At 43.0% G+C, this 18950-nt stretch overlaps 1 protein-coding gene across 1 annotated transcript in view; it reads left to right on the plus strand.

Moving 5' to 3' along the window:
- The window catches only part of mtrex (Mtr4 exosome RNA helicase), a 266450-nt gene that overhangs the window by 121388 nt on the left and 126112 nt on the right, over positions 1-18950 (plus strand). Inside the window, exons 13-15 of the mRNA XM_070868803.1 lie at positions 11625-11735; positions 15313-15414; positions 17422-17547. Coding sequence (XP_070724904.1) covers positions 11625-11735; positions 15313-15414; positions 17422-17547 — 339 coding nt within the window. The remainder of the gene's footprint in view (positions 1-11624; positions 11736-15312; positions 15415-17421; positions 17548-18950) is intronic.

The raw sequence follows: 18950 nt of genomic DNA on the forward strand, positions 1-18950 counted from the left end.
TCTCTCTCTCTCTCTCTCTCTCTCTCTCTCTCTCTCTCTCTCTCTCTCTCTCTCTCTCTCTTCCCCCCTCTTCTCTTTCCCCCCTCCTCTTCCTCCCTCCCCTCCCTCTCTTCTCTTTCCCCTCCCTTCTCTCCCCCCTCCCCTCCCTCCTCCTACCTCTCCTCCCCCCCTCCCCTCCCTCCCTTCTCACCCCCCCCTCCCCTCCCTCCCTTCTCACCCCCCCTCCCCTCCCTCCCTTCTCACCCCCCTCCCCTCCCCTCCCTTCTCACCTCCCCTCCCCTCCCTCCCTTCTCTCCCCCTCCCTTCTCTCCCCTCCCTTCTCTCCCCTCCCTTCTCTCCCCTCCCTTCTCTCCCCTCCCTTCTCTCCCCCACTACACCCCCTCTCCCCCACTACACCCCCTCTCCCCCACTACACCCCCTCCTCCCCCACTACACCCCCTCCTCCCCCACTACACCCCCTCCTCCCCCACTACACCCCCTCCTCCCCCACTACACCCCCTCCTCCCCCACTACACCCCCTCCTCCCCCACTACACCCCCTCCTCCCCCTCCCCTCCTTGGTGAGGCCATACCTGGAATATTGTGTACAGTTTTGGTCTCCTAACTTGAGGAAGGACATTCTTGCTATTGAGGGAGTGCAGTGAAGGTTCACCAGACTGATTCCCGGGATGGCGGGACTGACATATCAAGAAAGATTGGATCAACTGGGCTTGTATTCACTGGAGTTCAGAAGAATGAGAGGGGATCTCATAGAAACATTTAAAATTCTGATGGTTTTAGACAGGTTAGATGCCGGAAGAATGTTCCCAATGTTGGGGAAGTCCAGAACCAGGGGTCACAGTCTAAGGATAAGGGGTAAGTCATTTAGGACTGAGATGAGGAGAAACTTCTTCACCCAGAGAGTGGTGAACCTGTGGAATTCTCTACCACAGAAAGTTGTTGAGGCCAATTCACTAAATATGTTCAAAAAGGAGTTAGATATAGTCCTTACTATTAGGGGGATCAAGAGGTATGGCAAGAAAACAGGAATGGGGTACTGAGGTTGCATGTTCAGCCATGAACTCATTGAATGGCGGTGCAGGCTCGAAGGGCCGAATGGCCTACTCCTGCACCTATTTTCTATGTCTATGTTTCTATGAGTAGAGGCCCAACCTACTCAACCTTTCCTCAGAAGTCAACCCCCTCATTTCCGGAATCAACCTAGTGAACCTTCTCTGAACTGCCTCCAAAGCAAATATGGAAACCAAAACTGCACGCAGTATTCCAGGTGTGGCCTCACCAATACCCTGTATAGCTGTAGCAAGACTTCCCTGCATTTATACTCCATCCTCTTTGCAATAAAGGCCAAGATTCCATTGGCCTTCCTGATCACTTGCTGTACCTGCATACTTTCCTTTTGTGTTTCATGCACAAGTACCCCCAGGTCCCGCTGTACTGCAGCACTTTGCAATCGTTCTCCATTTAAAAATGACTTGCTGTTTGATTTTTTTCTGCCAAAGTGCATGACCTCGCACTTGCCAGCATTATACTCCATCTGAATATAGATTGTAAATAGTTGGGGTTTCAGCACTGATCACTTTGGCACCCCACTAGTTACTGATTGCCAACCCAAGAATGAACTATTTATCCCGACTCTCTGTTTTCTGTTCGTTAGCCAATCCTCTATCCATGCTAATATATTATCCCCAACCCCGTGAACTTTTATCTTGTGCAGTAACCTTTTATGAGGCACCTTGTCAATGCCTTCTGGAAGTCCAAATACACCACATCCACTGGTTCCCCGTTATCCACCCTGTTCGTTACATCCTCAAAGAAGTCCAGCAAATTTGTCAAACCTAACTTTCCCCTTCATAAATCCATGCTGACTCTGCCTGACCGAATTATGCTTTTCCAAATGTCCTGCTACTGCTTTAATAATGGATTCCCAATATTTTCCCAACCACAGATCTTAGGCTAACTGGGACCTCTCCAAAATCCAGGGAATTTTGGTAAATTACAACCAATGCATCCACAATCCCTGCCTCTACTTCTCTTGACCCTAGGATGCAAGCCATCAGGTCTAGGGGATTTATCTGCCTTTAGTCCCATTATCTTACTGAGTACCACCTCCTTTATTGATTGTGATTGTGTTAAGTTCCTCCCCCCCCCCCCCCCATAGCCCCTTGACTATCCACTGTTGGAATATTGTTAGTGTCCTCTACCGTAAAGACTGATACAAAATATTTGTTCAGAGTTTCAGCATCTCCATGTTACTAATTCTGCGGTCTCGACCTCTAAGGGACCAACATTTACTTTAGCCACTCTTTTCCTTTTTATATACCTATAGAAACTCTTACTGTCTGTTTTTATATTTTGTGCTAGTTTACTTTCATAGTCTAACTTCCCTTAATCTTTTTTTAGTCATTCTTTGCTGGCTTTTAAAAGCTTCCCAATCTTCTGTCCTCCCACTAGTTTTGGCCACTTTGTATGCCCTTGTTTTTAATTGGATACCGTCCTTTATTTCTTTAGTCAGCGACGGATAGCTATCTTTTCTCTTACATCCTTTCCTTCCTTATTATCTACCCTGCTAGTTACAACCTCAAGAAACTCGATAACAGATTTGGCAAAGTCTATTTCCCTTTCATAAATCCGTGTTGAACCTGCCTAATCATATTTCAATTTTTGAAGTGTCCTGTTATTTTCTAAGTGTCCTGCTACCATATCCCGAATAATAGATTCTAGCATTTTCCCTACTATTGATATCAGGCTAACTCGTCTTATAGTTCCCTGTTTTCTCTCCCTCCTTTTTTGTATAGTTCATTTGCTACCTTCCAATCTGCGGGGACCATTTTAGAATCTAGTGAATTCTGGAAGATCAAAACCAATGCATCCACTAGGTAGCCACCTCTTTTCAAATCCTAGGATGTTGTCCATCAGGTCCAGGGGATTTGTTGGCTTTTAGTTTTAGTTTCTCCAGTACTATTTCTCTTATAGTAATTAATTACTTTTAAGTTCCTCATTTTCACCAGACCCTTGACTTTCCACTATTTTTGGTATGCTTTTTGTATCTTCTGTGGAGACGGATCCAACATATTTTTTTAAAGTCTCTGCCATTTCCTTCTCCTCCATTATGGTTTCTCCTGTCTCTGCCTCTAAGGGAACCATGCTTACTTTCGCTAATGTCTTTTATCATACGTAAAGAAGCTTTGTCAATGTTTTTTATGTCTCTTGCTAGTTTACTCATTCTATTTTCTTTATCAATGTCTTTATTCTCTTCTGCTGGATTCTAAAATCTTTCCAATCCTCAGACTTACTCTTTTTGGCAACTCTCTTTAACTTACACTTAGCCACGGTTGGACCATTTTTCGCATGGGGTTTCTATTCCTTTCGGGAATGTATTTTCATTGTGAATTATTAATTATTTCTGCAAATGTTTGTCATTGTTTATCGACTGTTAAATCTTTTAATCTAGTTTCCCAGCCTTAGCAAACTTGCCTACATACCGAAGTGGTTTGCTTTGTTCATATTTAAGACACTAGTTTTGGATTTGACTAAATCACTCTCAAACTCAATGTATTCAATTCTATTCTATCATATTCTGATCACTGCTCTCCAGAGGCTCCTTTACTATAAGCTTATTAATTAACCCTGTCTCATGCACAATACTAGATCTAAGATAGCCTGATGCCTAGTTGGTTCCTCATCATACAGATCCAGAAAACCATAGAAATTTACAGCGCAGAAGGAGGCCATTAGAAACATAGATAATAGATGCAGGAGTAGGCCATTCGGCCCTTCGAGTCTGCACCACCATTCAATAAGATCATGGCTTATCATTCACCTCAGTACGCCTTTCCTGCTTTTTCTCCATACCCCTTGCTCCCTTTAGCCATAAGGACCTTATCTAACTCCCCCTTGAATATATCCAATGAACTGGCATCAGCAACTCTCTGCAGTAGGGAATTCCACAAGTTATCAACTCTGAGTGAAGAAGTTTCTCCTCATCTCAGTCTTAAATGACTTAGCCCTTATCCTTAGTCTATGTCCCCGGTTCTGGACTTGCCGCAACGTCGGGAACATTTTTCCTGTATCTAACCTGTCCAGTCCCGTCAGAATTTTATATGTTTCTAATAGATCCCCTCTCATCTTTCTAAACTCCAGTGAATACAGGCCCAGTTGATCCAGTCTCTCCTCATATGTCAGTTCTGCCATCCCGGGAATCAGTCTGGTGAACCTTCGCTGCACTCCCTCAATAGCAAGAACGTCCTTCCTCAGATTAAGAGACCAAAAATGCACACAATATTCCAGGTGAGGCCTCACCAAGACCCTGTACAACTGCAGTAAGACATCCCTGCTCCTGTAGTCAAATCCCCTAGCTATGAAGGCCAACATACCATTTGCCGCTTTCACCGCCTGCTGTACCTGCATGCCAGCTTTCAATGATTCATGTACCATAACACCCAGGTCTCGCTGCACCTCCCCTTTTCCTAATCTGCCACCGTTCAGATAATATTGTGCCTTTGTGTTTTTGCCACCAAAGTGGATAACCTCACATTTATCCACATTATACTGCATCTGCCACGTGTTTGCCCACTCGCCTAACCTGTTCAAGTTACCCTGCAGCCTTTTAGCGTACTCCTCACAGCTCACACTGCCACCCAGCTTAGTGTCATTTGCAAACTTGGAGCTATTACACTCAATTCCCTCATCCAAATCATTGATGTATATTGTTGATAGCTGGGGTCCCAGCACTGAGCCCTGCGGTACCCCACTAGTCACTGCCTGCCATTCTGAAAAGGACCCGTTTATCCCGACTCTCTGTTTCCTTTCTGCCAACCAGTTCTCTATCCACGTCAGTACATTACCTCCAATACCATGTGCTTTAATTTTGCACACCAATCTCTTGTGTGGGACCTTGTCAAAAGCCTTTTGAAGTCCAAATACACCGCATCCACTGGTTCTCCATTGTTCACTCTACCATTTACATCCTCAAAAAATTCTAGAAAATTTGTCAAGCAGCATTTCCCTTTCATAAATCCATGCTGACTTAGGCCGATCCCTTCACTGCTTTCCAAATGTGCTGCTTTTCATCTTTAATAATTGATTTTCCCCATCACTGATGTCAGGCTATAATTACCTGTTTTCTCGCTTCCTCATTTCTTAAAAAGTGGTGTTACATTAGCTACCCTCCAGTCCATAGGAACTGATCCAGAGTCGATAGCCTGTTGGAAAATGATCACCAATGCAGCCACTATTTCTATGGCCACTTCCTTAAGTACTCTGGGATGCAGACTATCAGGCTCCGGGGATTTATCGGCCTTCAATCCCATCAATTTCCCTAACACCATTTCCCGCCTAATAAGGATTTCCTTCAGTTCCTCCTTCTCACGAGACCCTCGGTCCTCTAGTATTTCCGGAAGGTTATTTGTGTCTTCCTTCGTGAAGACCGAACCAAAGTACCTGTTTAACTGGTCCGCCATTTCTTTGTTCCCCATTATAAATTCACCTGAATCTGACTACAAGGGACCTACGTTTGTTTTCACTCATTTTCTTTTTACATATCTATAGAAGCTTTTGCAGTCAGTTTTTATGTTCCCAGCAAGCTTCCTCTCATACCCTATTTTCCCCCTCCTAATTAAACCCTTTGTCCTCCTCTGCTGTATTACAAAATTCTCCCAGTCCTCAGGTTTGCTGCTTTTTCTGGCCAATTTATATGCCTCTTCCTTAGATTTAACATTATCCTTAATTTCCCTCGTTAGCCACAGTTGAGCCACTTTCCCCGTTTTATTTTTACTCCAGTCAGGGATGTACAATTGTTGAAGTTCATCCATGTGATCTTTAAATGTTTGCCATTGCCGATCCACCGTCAACCCTTTAGGTATCACTCGCCAGTCTATTCTAGCCAATTCACGTCTCATACCATCAAAGTTACCTTTCCTTAAGTTCAGGACCCTAGTCTCTGAATTAACTGTGTCACTCTCCAGCTTAATAAAGAATTCTACCATATTATGGTCACTCTTCCCCAAGGTGCCTTGCACAACAAGATTGCTAATTAATCCTTTCTCATTACACATCACCCAGTCTAGGATGGCCAGCCCTCGAGTTGGCTCCTCGACATATTGGTCTAGAAAACCATCCCTAATACACTCCAGGAAATCCTCCTCCACCGCATAGCTGCCAGTTTGGTTAGCCAAATCAATATGTAGATTAAAGTCACCCATGATAACTGCTGTACCTTTATTGCACGCATCCCTAATTTCTTGTTTGATGCTGTCCCCAACCTCACTACTACTGTTTGGTGGTCTGTACACGACTCCCACCAGCGTTTTCTGCCCTTTGGTATTCCGTAGCTCCGCCCATCATGTCCACGCCGACCGACAAAGAGCCACATGGCCCTCGGTTCGCAGCCAATGAATACTGGCGGAAAGATAAAGAGCATCCGGTCCAACCAGTCTGCCCCACACAACTGCGACAGCCCCTGCACCCCAAACGAAGCCATGTGATCTCCTGGGAGAGGCAAAAAGCTCAGGCCAGCCAACTGGGGGGAAAAATCTGGGAAAATTCCTCTCCCACCCATCCAGGCGATCGAAACTAGTCCAGGAGATCACCTTGGCAGTGTTCGATTCCCTGCAGTACTTACCAACGTATCTGCACCAGCCAACAAGAGGTTATCCAGTCTAATCCCACTTACCAGCTCTAGGTCCGTAACCCTGCAGGTTACGGCACTTCAAGCGCCCATCCAAAGCACCTTTTAAATGTGGTCAGGGTTTCTGCATCCACCACCCTTCCAGGCAGAGAGTTCCAGACCCCCACAAACCTCTGCGTGAAGATGCCTTCCCTCAAATCCCTTCTGAACCTTCCACCAACCACCTTAAAACTATGCCCCCTCGTAATTGACCCCTCCACCAAGGGAAATCGGCCCTTGCTAACCACTATATCAGTGAGGTGGTCTCTAAACCACCTCTGTTCTAATGAGAACAAACCCAGCCTATCCAATCTGTCCTCGTAGTTAAGATTCTCCATTCCAGGCAGCATCCTCGTAGATCTCCTCTGCACCCTCTCTGGTGCAATCATGTTCTTCCAATAATATGGCAACCAGAACTGCTCGCAGTATTCCAGCTATTACCTAACCAGACTGTTATACAATTTAAGCATAACCTCCCTGCTCTTGTATTCGATGCCTTGGCCAATAAAGGCAAGCATTCCGTATGCCTTCTTATCCACCTGGCCTGCTACTTTCAGAGATCTGTGGATAAGCACTCCAAGATCCCTTTGTTCATCTACAGTTCTAAGTGGCCTGCCACTTAACGGGCCCCAAGTTTCCACATGATTTGCGCCTGATTTTTAGGAGCAACTGCTGGAGAACGGACTATCTTAGAAATCGCAATTCTCCACATTTTTTTTTCTGCAGTTCTAGTCAGGTAGAACAGTTCTACTTTGGAACAGAATTTTTTCTTCAAAAGGGGGCGTGTCCGGCCACTGACGCCTGATTTGAAAGTTTCCACAGTGAAAACTTACTCCAAACTAACTTAGAATGGAGCAAGTGAAGATTTTTGTAGAACTGAAAAAACCTGTTCTACACATTAAAAAATCAGGCGCAGGTTACAAATTAGGCGTCCAGAACGAGGTGGGGGGGGAGGGGGGGGAAGTCATTAAATTCTACAATAAATCCTTATTTATACTTCTACAAATATTATACAAATAAATCCAACCTGAATAAACATTTATAAGCAAAGAAAAGATTAAATAAACCATCTTCCTACCTGTGTGAAAGTGCTTCAGGCACGGAGAATGCTGCAGTCAGCCTGAGGCACCTGTTCTTCCCGCGGGGGGGGGGGGGGGGGGGAGGAGGAGGAGGAGGAGGAGGAGGAGGGAAGGGGGGGAGGGGAGAGGGGAGGGGGGGGAAGAGGAGGGAGAGGGGAGAGAGGGGGGGGGAAAAGGAGGAGCCGCCCGTTCTTCCCGAGGGGGGGAGGAGGCGCCCGTCCTTTCCCGCGGGAGGGGGGGGGGGAAGGAGACTGTGAGAAGGCTGCAAGTGCTGATGGCAATGTGCTTTTATTAAAAAATGTTCAAAAATTAAACAGCTACAAAGAACTACAAAAATGGCCGAGTGCCAATGCTTCCTTCACACTGCGCGTGCGCGAACGCTCCAACGCGCAGCGTTGCCGGCAGGAAAAAAACTAATTTAAATAGTACCCGCCCCCTCCCATTACAAAATTGGCGCAAGTGTAGGCTCCGCCCCCCCCCCCGGGCGCCGCGCCAGGCAGACAAGGAGCTGCAGAACGCTCCAGAATCGAGAGGTTTTTTTTAGGCGCGAAAAACGGGCGCCCAGCTCGGAGGGGCGCCCGTTTTTTATCGTGTGGAAACTTGGGCCCAACGTGTGTACCCTTTCCTTATTAGTCCTCCCAAAGTGCATTATCTCTCACTTCTCCGAATTAAATTCCATCTGCCACTGCTCTGCCCACCTGACCGGTAGATTGATATCCTCCTGCAGTCTATGACTTTCTTCTTCATTATCAACCACACAGCCAATTTTAGTGTCATCTGCAAACTTCTTAATCATACTCCCTATATTCAAATCTAGATCATTGCTATATATCACAAAAAGCAAGGGACACAGTACTGAGCCCTGTGGAAGCCCACTGGAAACATCCTTCCAGTCACACAAACATCCATCAACTTTTGCTTCCTACCTCTAAGCCAAATTTATATCCAACTAGCCACTTTGCCCTGGATCCCATGGGCTTTAACCTTCGTGACTAGTCTACCATTTTTGGGACCTTATCAAAAGCTTTGCTAAAGTCCATTTCCATTATATCGTGCGTACTACCTTCATCGACCCTCCTCGTTACCTCCTCAAAAAATTCAATCAGGTTAGTCAAACACGATCTTACCTTAACAAATCCGTGCTGACTGTCCCTAATTAATCCTTGCCTTTGTAAATGCCTATCTTGAATGCATTCCAAGAACTCGGACGCTGCACTATTACTTGAAAATTCATTTGCCCATTCTATCTGAAGATTAAAGACCCCATGATTACTGTATTACCCTTGTTACATGCACCTTCTAATTACCTGATTTATGCTCTACCCAACATTGCAACTACCGTTGGGGAGCTTATAAACTACTGCCACCAGTTTTTTCTGCCCCTTGTTTATTGATTCCACCAAAGTGATTCTACACCTTGATTTCCCGAGCTAACATCCTTTCCCTCTGCTGTCTTTAACTCATCTTTTATTATCAGGGTTATCCCCTACTTTTTAATTCTGCGTATCACTTCTAAAAGTCAAGTATCCTGGAATATTTAGTTCCCAGTTTTGATCACTGCAACCACATCTCCGTAATGGCTATTCGATCAAACCCATTTATTTCTATTTGTGCTATACATCTATTTTGTTGCGAATACGCGCATTCGTATATAATGGCCCTGAATTTACAGTCGGGGGCTTCCCGCGGAGAAATGCCTCCGATCCACAAATAAAATGCCTGCATACGTGGTGGTTCGTGACTGGGCCTCTCCGGGTACCCACAGGTAAGGGCCAACGTATCTCAGGCGCACGCGGTTCGCAAATGCCCCTGGGATCATGTGGGCTGGCCCAACCAATAAAAGAATGTACGGAATCCCCTTAAGTATGAATGGGAATACCCCCAAAAATACCTCTACACGTCAAATAAATAAAAACAAAATCGCATTTAAAATTAATTAAAATTACATTTAAAACACATCCAATTTTTTGAAAAATAAAATTACATGTTTTAAAGGGGCTAAAAATAAAGTTACCTTATTTCTGTTTTTTTTTGAACTCTTAGCTTTTTTACCAGGTCTAGGAATTTCATGGGCATTCGCTGGGCAGAAGTTGGGCAAATAACCAAATCTGCACCAGCCGATTCCCTTTTCCCCGGGATTCGTATCGATCTGTAAAGAAAATTTGACAGGTCGCAAGTTCTGGTTTTTGCGCATGCACTTCACGCGAAAAAACCCAAAACTTGTGTGGCCCTTACGTGCGCACCTCGTACGCACCTATAAAGGCTGCAAATCACGGCCCATTACCTTTGGCTTTAACTTTTTGCTATTTTACCCTGATCACCTTAGTCACTGATATCATATTATCTTTGTTAAGCTCTCTGTCCCTTCTTGACCCACTCTGTTTACTTAAATCACTACTCTGCTCTATCACCTTGACATTTCTCTTACTGCTTTTGATGTGACCCTTTCCTGGATCTCCCGCCCCCTCCCCCACTCATTAGTCTACTGCCCAAGTTATTCAATTCGCCAGCACACTGATCCCAGCCCAGTTTCAGTGGAACCCGTCCGAACGGAACACTTCCCTTTTTCCCCAGTACTGGTGTCAGTGCCCCATGAATTGAAACCACTCTTTCAGCCACATATTTAACATTCTGATCTGCTTGTCCCTATGCCAGTTTGTACGTGACTCAGGTAACAATCCAGAGATTATAATCTGTGAGGTTCTGCGTTTTAATTTTGACCCTTGCTCCTCAAACTCTCTCCGAACCAGAGTCCTACTTGTACATGTGTTGTTTGTTCCTACATGGACCACAATAACTTACCTTCCCACTGTGAATTCTTCTCCAAGGAGATAATATTAACCCTGGCACTGCAGCCTTCGGAACTCCCGAACAGTATCCCCTGACTATACTGTCCCCAATACTACAATATTCCTTTTCACCTTCTCCCCACCCCCCCATTTGAATGGCTGCCTGTACCATGGTGCCATGGTCAATTTGCTCATCCACCCTGCAGAGTTTGTCCTCATCCACACAGACAGCAAGAACCTCGTACCTGTTGGATAAGGGCGAAGGCCAATGCTCCTCCTGCACTGCACCTGGGGTCCTCTTACCTGCCTGAGTCACAGTCACACCCTCTTGTCCCTGACCACGCACCAGACATGTACCACTACCTAACCTAAGGGGTGTGACTGCCTCCTGGATCAAAGTGTTCAAGTAACTCTCCCCCTCCCTGATAACCCACAATGTCTGCACGTCAAACTCCAAGCCAACAACTCTGAGCTGAGGTTCTTTGAAATGCAGGCATTCACTGCAGACGTGGTCGTCCGGGATTGCGATGCTCTCCACAAACTACCCTATGTTACAGTTGCGGCACAGCACCTGCTCTGCCATCCCTTGTTTTATTTATTTAATCAAAATGTATGTATTTAATTAGCTTAGCTTATAGTTCAGTTTTTTAACTGAATACTTGATCTGGTTTAATTTCTGGGTAGATTAAATTAAATATTTACCTGCAACACTGGAGGCATAAAGCAGCATCTCCTTCCCCCTCTGCACCAAATTCCCAAAGTTGAGTGCTTTTTGCTTGTGGTAACCAGCAGAGACTTTGTAATACATGAATTGAATGTAGAAATTCTAAGTTGTGTTGGATGCCAGTTGCAGATGGTATCATCAGGCATGGCTTTCACGTGAAGAATGGCCACTTTGGCTGAGGTGGCAAAGGGCTGTCAAATGCACATATAAATGTAATCTGGCACCAGTTGCTGCCTTCAGGAAATGGGGGCGAAAGGGAGTAGGAATCATCTTTTACAATTTCAGATCAGTATCTTTTATTGCTATGTCCTAATGCATGCATTTTTACAGTTCTATTTATTGCTGACACTTCAATTCCTGTGTAACCAGGTTGAACATGTATTGCCTCTTTTAAAAAGAGGAATTGGAATCCACCATGGAGGTTTGCTTCCTATTCTGAAAGAAACCATTGAGATTCTTTTTTCTGAAGGACTCCTGAAGGTACAATTTGTCTTTTCAAAATGTATTTTACAATTGATTTATGGTGTGCCTTGTACATATATAGGTCAGTACATTGAGGAACCAGTAGAGTTTGACAAGAATAAAGTCATAAGTGGGTGGGACTTCATTTGGAGTGAATGGGGCAGTAGAGATGAGTTGAAGTTTGTGTCTGGCGGGGTGGGTGGCTAATGAGGGAAGCTGCAGGTGTGGATGAGCATTCAGTGGTATGGGTGAGGTAGAGCTGGAAGTGAGTAACATCTGGGAGTTAAAAATGGGCAGTCTTGATGAAGGACTGGATATCAGATTTGAAGTTCAGCTCAGGCTTGAGCAGAATGTCAAGGTTAGTATCATTGGCTTCAGCCTGAATGAGTATTGTAGGGGAATAGAATAACTGGCTAGGCTGCAGAGTTTCTAATAGAAAGCAAGCAGGGTGGTTTTTGTCTTGCCAATGTTTAGCTGGAGCATGTACTGGCTCATCAACTGTATATTGGACAAGCAGTTGAACGGCACAGCAAACTGTTAAAAGAATAAGTGGTCACAATCATAATAGAACTAATCGGGAAGCATTTTTTCCCACAAAGGGTAGTGGAAATGTGGAATTCTCTCCACCCCCCACGCCCCCCCAAAAAAAAGGCTGTGGATGCTGGCCCAATTGAAATTTTCATGATTGAGCTTGACAGAATTTTATTAGGCAAGACTATCAAGGGATATGGATCAAAGGTGGGTGAATGGAGTTGAGGTGCAGATCAGCCTTGATTTAATTGAATGGTGGAGCTACTGTCATGGCTACTGTGATGTATCCTTACGACATCACTAACAAAAGCACACTTACAGAAAACTATCATCATGACCTTGCCACATGATCCTTTATTATTTATATCAGTAGTTGCAGTACATCAGTAGTCCACTAGGGGGGTCTCTATTACACTTCTCCCTCCTTAATGAAGAAGTAATCATAACAAAATAATCATCATACATAACTTGCATGGTATACACAACAAAAGATATGGACTTTTCCATATTTGTAAATCAAAATTAACCACTGGTTTTTTGTTTCGAAGCGGATACCTTCTCTCTTGAACAGAACTTTCCAAACTTGGTGTCGAACTTAGACTCATTCTAGGCTGTGCCTGAGGAGAGTTTTATCCAAGGGCAACCTTTGATCTACATTTGAACTCTCCAACTTCAGACAGTTTGCCTGCCTGACTCGGACTCGGACTTAAATTCTGACTTTCTATTGGACTTGTTTCTAGTACATCTGATGTAAGATTTGCTACTGGTACTCTACTTGTAACAAGACTATCTGACTCATCAGAAATAATCAAATCATTCCAACTTCAAACTCCTTCCACATCTGTAGGTAAAATATGATCAATGTGAACAAACATTTCCATGATCAAACATCTTGACCAAATATCTTCACTACTCTTCCTGATAACTACTTGTAACTATTTATGGTGATGGTTCTTCACTCTAACCTTCTGATTCAATTTCAAACTTCTTTCTCTTACTCTACCTCTATCATGATTCTCTTTCTGTCTTAATTGTTTCTATTCTACTGACTGTGCCAAGTTTGACTTTAACAACGAGAACCTGGTTCGTGGCTGCCATTTGAGAAACAACTCTGCTGGTGTTCTACCAGTAGTTGTATGAGAAGTATTATGATAAGTAATTTAAAAATTTGCCAATTTGTGGTCCAATGACAACTGCCGTTTCTTTGGATTTGGATCCAACATTTGCTTGATGAGGGCACGTTTTATAATTTGTTCTTTGCGCTCTGCTGCACCATTTGAAGCAGGGTAGTACGGTGGAACCTTGGTATGTTTCACACCATTTCTGCTCATGAACTGTGCAAATTTTTCTGAACAAAATTGCGGGCCATTATCGGACACAATTGCTTCTGGGAGGCCATATAAAGAACACAATCTTCGCAAATAGTCTAGTGTTTTACTTGTTATTTTCCGCATCGGAAACACTCTATCCACTTCGAATGGCTATTAACCACAATGAACAATTGTTGTCCTAGCTCAGCAAAATCTATATGTAACCTTTGCCACACTCTGTGAGACCATTTCCATGGCTTTAATTGTACTGATGGTGGTTTCTTACTTACCGATTGACATGTTATACACTGACTAATGATGTACTCTTTATCTAAACCTGGCCACCATAAGTAACTGCATGCAAAACTCTTGATCAAGCATATTCCCAGGTGCTGGTCATGAAGATCTCCTAACAATTTGGACCTGAACTTATTTGGAATAACCACTCTTGCACCCCGCATGATACAATCTTTATCCACTGACAATTCATTCCTACGAATGAAGTATGGATGAATATCGTCCCCTGATACCTGGCTTGGCCAGCCATTTGTTATATAATCAAACACCTTTGACATAAGTGGGTCACGTTTGGTTGCTCCACCAATCTCTTCAGCTGTGACTGGCAGTTCATCAATGTATGAAAAATAGAACAATTCTTCCCTATTGGGTGTAACTTGTGATGGGGATGGCAACCTAGGCATAGCATCAGAATTATTATGATCAGCATTACTTAGATTTACTTCAGAGATAACGTTCTCAGTTTCTAATCTTTTGAGTTCTTGCTCAACTTTCTCTTTGAGTGCTTTTGGTACAGGACGTGGCTTGCAGTAAGCTGGTCTAGTGTCCTTCTCCACTCTGACACTCACCTTGAAGGCTTGGATCGGACAGCTTGTTTCGCGGAACATCTTCAGATACTGCTTGATGTCATCTTTCGATGCAAATTTTGTTTCACAAAAAAAATCTGTTCTAACTTGGTTAGAATCTCTGTCAGTGGCGTGTCCTTTTGGCTTGACGGGAACAAGCACATTTTTCAGGGTTTCATATACCACGGGGCGTGCTTTAGTCAAGAAAATAGCCCATTTTCTTCCTAAAACCACCTGGTTACGGTTTTCATCATCGGGGACTAAAAAATATGTAGCCGCTCCACATACGCTCCGAACATTTCTCTGTCGCGATGGAACGCACTGAAGCGCCCTATTATTCCCATAAGTATGGCCATTTGGACTCTGGCAATCTCAACAGTTCAGCCAAGTGTGCTTGAAATTTACCTTGGATTTTTAGCTGTTCTGCAAAACAATGAATCTCTCAAAGTGTCTCTGTTGGTTGGTAGGAACATCCACCAACAAAAATTTCAGTTCGGGAATCCAGAAATCCTATCCTCATCGCCAATGTAATATATTCTTACGACATCAGGAACAAACACACTCTACAAGATGGCTCGAACAGAAATCTGTCATCATGTGACCTTGCCACATGATCCTTTATTATTTACATCAGTAGTTGCAGTATATCAGTTGTCCACTAGGTGAAGCAGTAGTCCACTAGAGGGAGCTCTATTACAGATGCTTTTATTTTTTTTGTAGTGGTTTGCTACAACTAGGTGGCTTGCTAGTCAATATTAATGGTTCCTTAATATAGCCTTCAATTCTAAGTAATAAGAATTTATGGTTTCTTCTGAAATGTCTGCACTCAGGTTAAAAGATTTATGCTTGTGTATAAATGTCCATGTTTGATTGAATTTTATTTTTTTCTAGGCTTTGTTTGCAACGGAGACCTTTGCTTTGGGTATCAACATGCCAGCGAGGACAGTTCTGTTCACCAGTGCACGCAAATTTGATGGGAAAGATTTCCGTTGGGTATAAAGAAGTTACTTTTTTCAGTTTTGTATATTGCTCACAACCCTTACAACTATGAAATCTGTTACGTTCATGATCATAATAGTGAGAATGAACTTTGCTGAGTAAACCCAAGTTATTTTGAAGGCCAGCTTTGTACGTCAGCTTTTCTTGGATGTGGTTTGCAGTGACTAAATATGGTCTATGCATATTCTCAGGTGCACAAATTTGGATACCTCGCTGTATCCCATCAAGGGAAAAGAATCAGCAGATATTCCAATCACAGGAAGGGAGTTAATGGTATAAATGGTTTGCAAACTGCTTGGCACAGTGATGGTAGAGTCTGATTGCACTGGTCCACTGCGCTGCTTATATTTTCTGTTTTAATTTGAGATCTGCATTTTGATTCCCCCCCCCCCCCCACCCCCTATATTTTCAATCTCTGGCTTCTCATGTTTTTATGCCCGCCCCCCCCCCCCCCACATGCTTTAATCATTTTTCTGTCTGCATCATCTGATTGGTGATTATATTATCTAACCATTTTCTGTTCATTTATTCCTCATCCCCTGCTCCTTCTGATTTTTCCAACTTTACTGAAATGTCCATTTATCCTTTCGGTTTTCACTTCTGGTGATGAGTGACATGTCAAGATCTGTATTTTCTGTCCAAAGTTGCTCCCTGAGAAGCTTCGTGTTTCCAGCAATTTCTGTTTTTATTCCACTATTTTATAGCGACTGAATAAGTCCAGATCTGTATTTATTACACAAGATCTTGAGATTTATACCAGTGTTTTGGGGAATCACGTCCCGTGATTCTGACGCGATTCCTTCTGCTTGTAATTGGGGCCACTGTTTTATTGTGGCTGAAAAGTCAAATTGTTTTTATTACATGGAATTTTCCTGAATTTTTACCAGTGTTTTTACAGCTCATTTCCTTGATTCTGTACATTTATTTTTCTGAAAACTGCAAACCAGTGGCCTTGTTCGTTTAAAGAAACAGACATTTCAAAGCACTTTACAACCACTGAAGTACTTTTTGAATTGTAGTTACTGTTATAATATGGGAAACGCAGCAGCCAATTGGTACACAGCAAGCTCCCACAAACAGCAATGTGGTAATGACCAGATAATATGTTTTTGTTATGTTGATTGAGGGATAAATATTGGCTAGGATGCCAGGGATAACTCGGCTGCTCTTCGAGATAGTGCCATGGGATCTTCTATGTCCATCTAAGAGAGCAGACAGAGCCTCGGTTTAACGTCTGATTCGAAAGGCAGCACTCCCTCAGTACTGCACTGGAGTGTCAGGCCAGATTTTTTTTAATGCTCAAGTCCCTGGAGTGGGACTTGAACCCACAATCTTCTGACTCAAGAGGGAGTATGCTACCCACTGAGCCACAGCTAGGGTAACCATCTCGGCTTCTCTGTGTGAATTAGTGTGAGTGCATGAACAGGAGACCTGTTGACTTCGTCTCCTTTCCTCCTTGGCAGGTTTGGTGATATGCTTGTGGCCCAGACTGGTTCCACTGATTTTAGCAGGAGCCAGAAATGTGGACAGATCTAAATACCAATTCAGAGAAGCTCAACCCCAGAAAGCCATTTTCTGGCTGAGCACATTTAGAAGCTAGTACATTTATTTCACGTTGTTCTCTTCCATTTTTTTCTCTTTCCCCTAATAAAATAATTTAGTTGGTCTATAGCATTGCTGCATAAAAGGCTGAGACAAATCTGTAATTGGCAGTTGTTTTATTTATTTGTTTCAAGAACAATACAATTCATTCTCCAATTTTCTTCGTGGTAAATTATAAATGTTCTATACATAACTCAGAATTCCAGTTGATAACTGATTCTGATGGCTTTGTGTTTACAGGAGTTAGATTTGATTGTTTGAAGTATGTTTATTTATTAATCCATTTCTACTTGATCAGATTAATTTTGTTCAAACATTGATCCATTTTTCAGCAGTGGTATACTTTCAAGAACATTGTCTAAAATATTAATGCAGTTTATTTTCCTTTTCTAACTGAAGATCTCTTCAGGGGAATACATTCAGATGTCTGGTCGAGCTGGTAGGCGTGGCATGGATGAAAGAGGAATTGTTATTCTTATGGTAGATGAAAAGATGAGTCCAACAGTAGGAAAACAGCTTCTAAAGGTAATAGATTTAGTGTAACCTTTTTTTCCTTGAATTAACTTGCATTGGTTTTGCTTGATACTTATATGAGATTAAACACAGTATCATTCTTAGTTGAAGGGTTAATTATCAACAGAATGAGAAATACCAAGCTCGCATTCTACTGTACTAGTTTCTGAAAACCTTTTTTTAAAAAAAAAAATCTGCCAACTTTGTGCTTGTGATTAATATATGGAGGAAGCACACTTACAAAAATTAAGCTGCTAAATTACACAAATGGTGCAACTTGAAGCATTGGTGTTATGGCAGTCATGACACACCAGGTTTATTTCTCATAAACTACCTAACCCCTGTGTCTGTTCATGCAGTGCATATGATCAGTATTTCTTTCATAAAGTTGTAAAAAAATAGCTTAAACTACAATTTTCAGACTTTGTTGACTGCAGTGGTCTTATGAGATCAGATGTGATGAAGTGCAGTCCACTATGACAATTTGTATTTCCATAGCGCTTTTCATATACAGGAAAATGTTTCAAAGTTATTATTAAGATGTAGGAAAATAGTGGAAGCGTAGCAGGAAGGAAAAGGGTAAAATGGAAAATTTAGAGGGGGATGTGAAGCTATGGCCAAACAGAATGGACTTTGGGATGCAAAGCAAGTCAGAAGAATTTGGAGAGGAAATTACAGGCTGAAGCAGGTAGAAAGGAGTAACCAGGTGTCAGAGGAACAGAAATGATGTGCAGAAATGTATGGATGTGCTTCACTAAGATTGGGTGTGGCACAACTGTGTCGGAATTTGAAAGTGAGAATGAAGATTTTGCAGTCATTTCACTGGGGCACAGGAGTTTAGCAAGGATGGGACTTTATGTGGGTAAGGACACAGATCACAGCATTCTGAATAAGCTGTACTTTGAAGCATAAAGGCCAGCTAACAGCATTTTAATTTTTTTTTAAATCAGCATTGAGATGATAAAGGTGTGTAGTAGGGTTTTAGTAGCAGTGGGGAGAGGTAGGGCTGAATGGGTGGACAATGCGGTTTTGCTAACGGCGAGGATGTGGGCAAAGAATCTCAGTTCAGAGTCGAGTCGTAGACCAAGGTTCCACACCACTGGATGTTGCTTGAAGTAGCAGTTGGGAAGACATTGAAGTTATTACCAGTGGCATATAGATGGTGGTGGAGACTGAAGAGGATGACTTCTGTTAAGTTAATAAGAAATTTTCAGTTCGTCTTGATATCTTGTAATTTAGAGACAGTAGCAGGCGTCTAGAGATTTATGGAGAAATAAGTTGCATAGCATTGTATACTTGTGGAAACTGACCCCGTGCTTTATGATGATACTGCCACGGGGTAGCATGTCAATTATATAGGGTTGTGTGCCAAGAATTGGAACTTTGTGGTCACTTAGCCTATGATTTAATAGGAA

This window comes from Pristiophorus japonicus, chromosome 2, assembly GCF_044704955.1.
Source record: "Pristiophorus japonicus isolate sPriJap1 chromosome 2, sPriJap1.hap1, whole genome shotgun sequence".
NCBI lineage: Eukaryota > Metazoa > Chordata > Chondrichthyes > Pristiophoridae > Pristiophorus > Pristiophorus japonicus.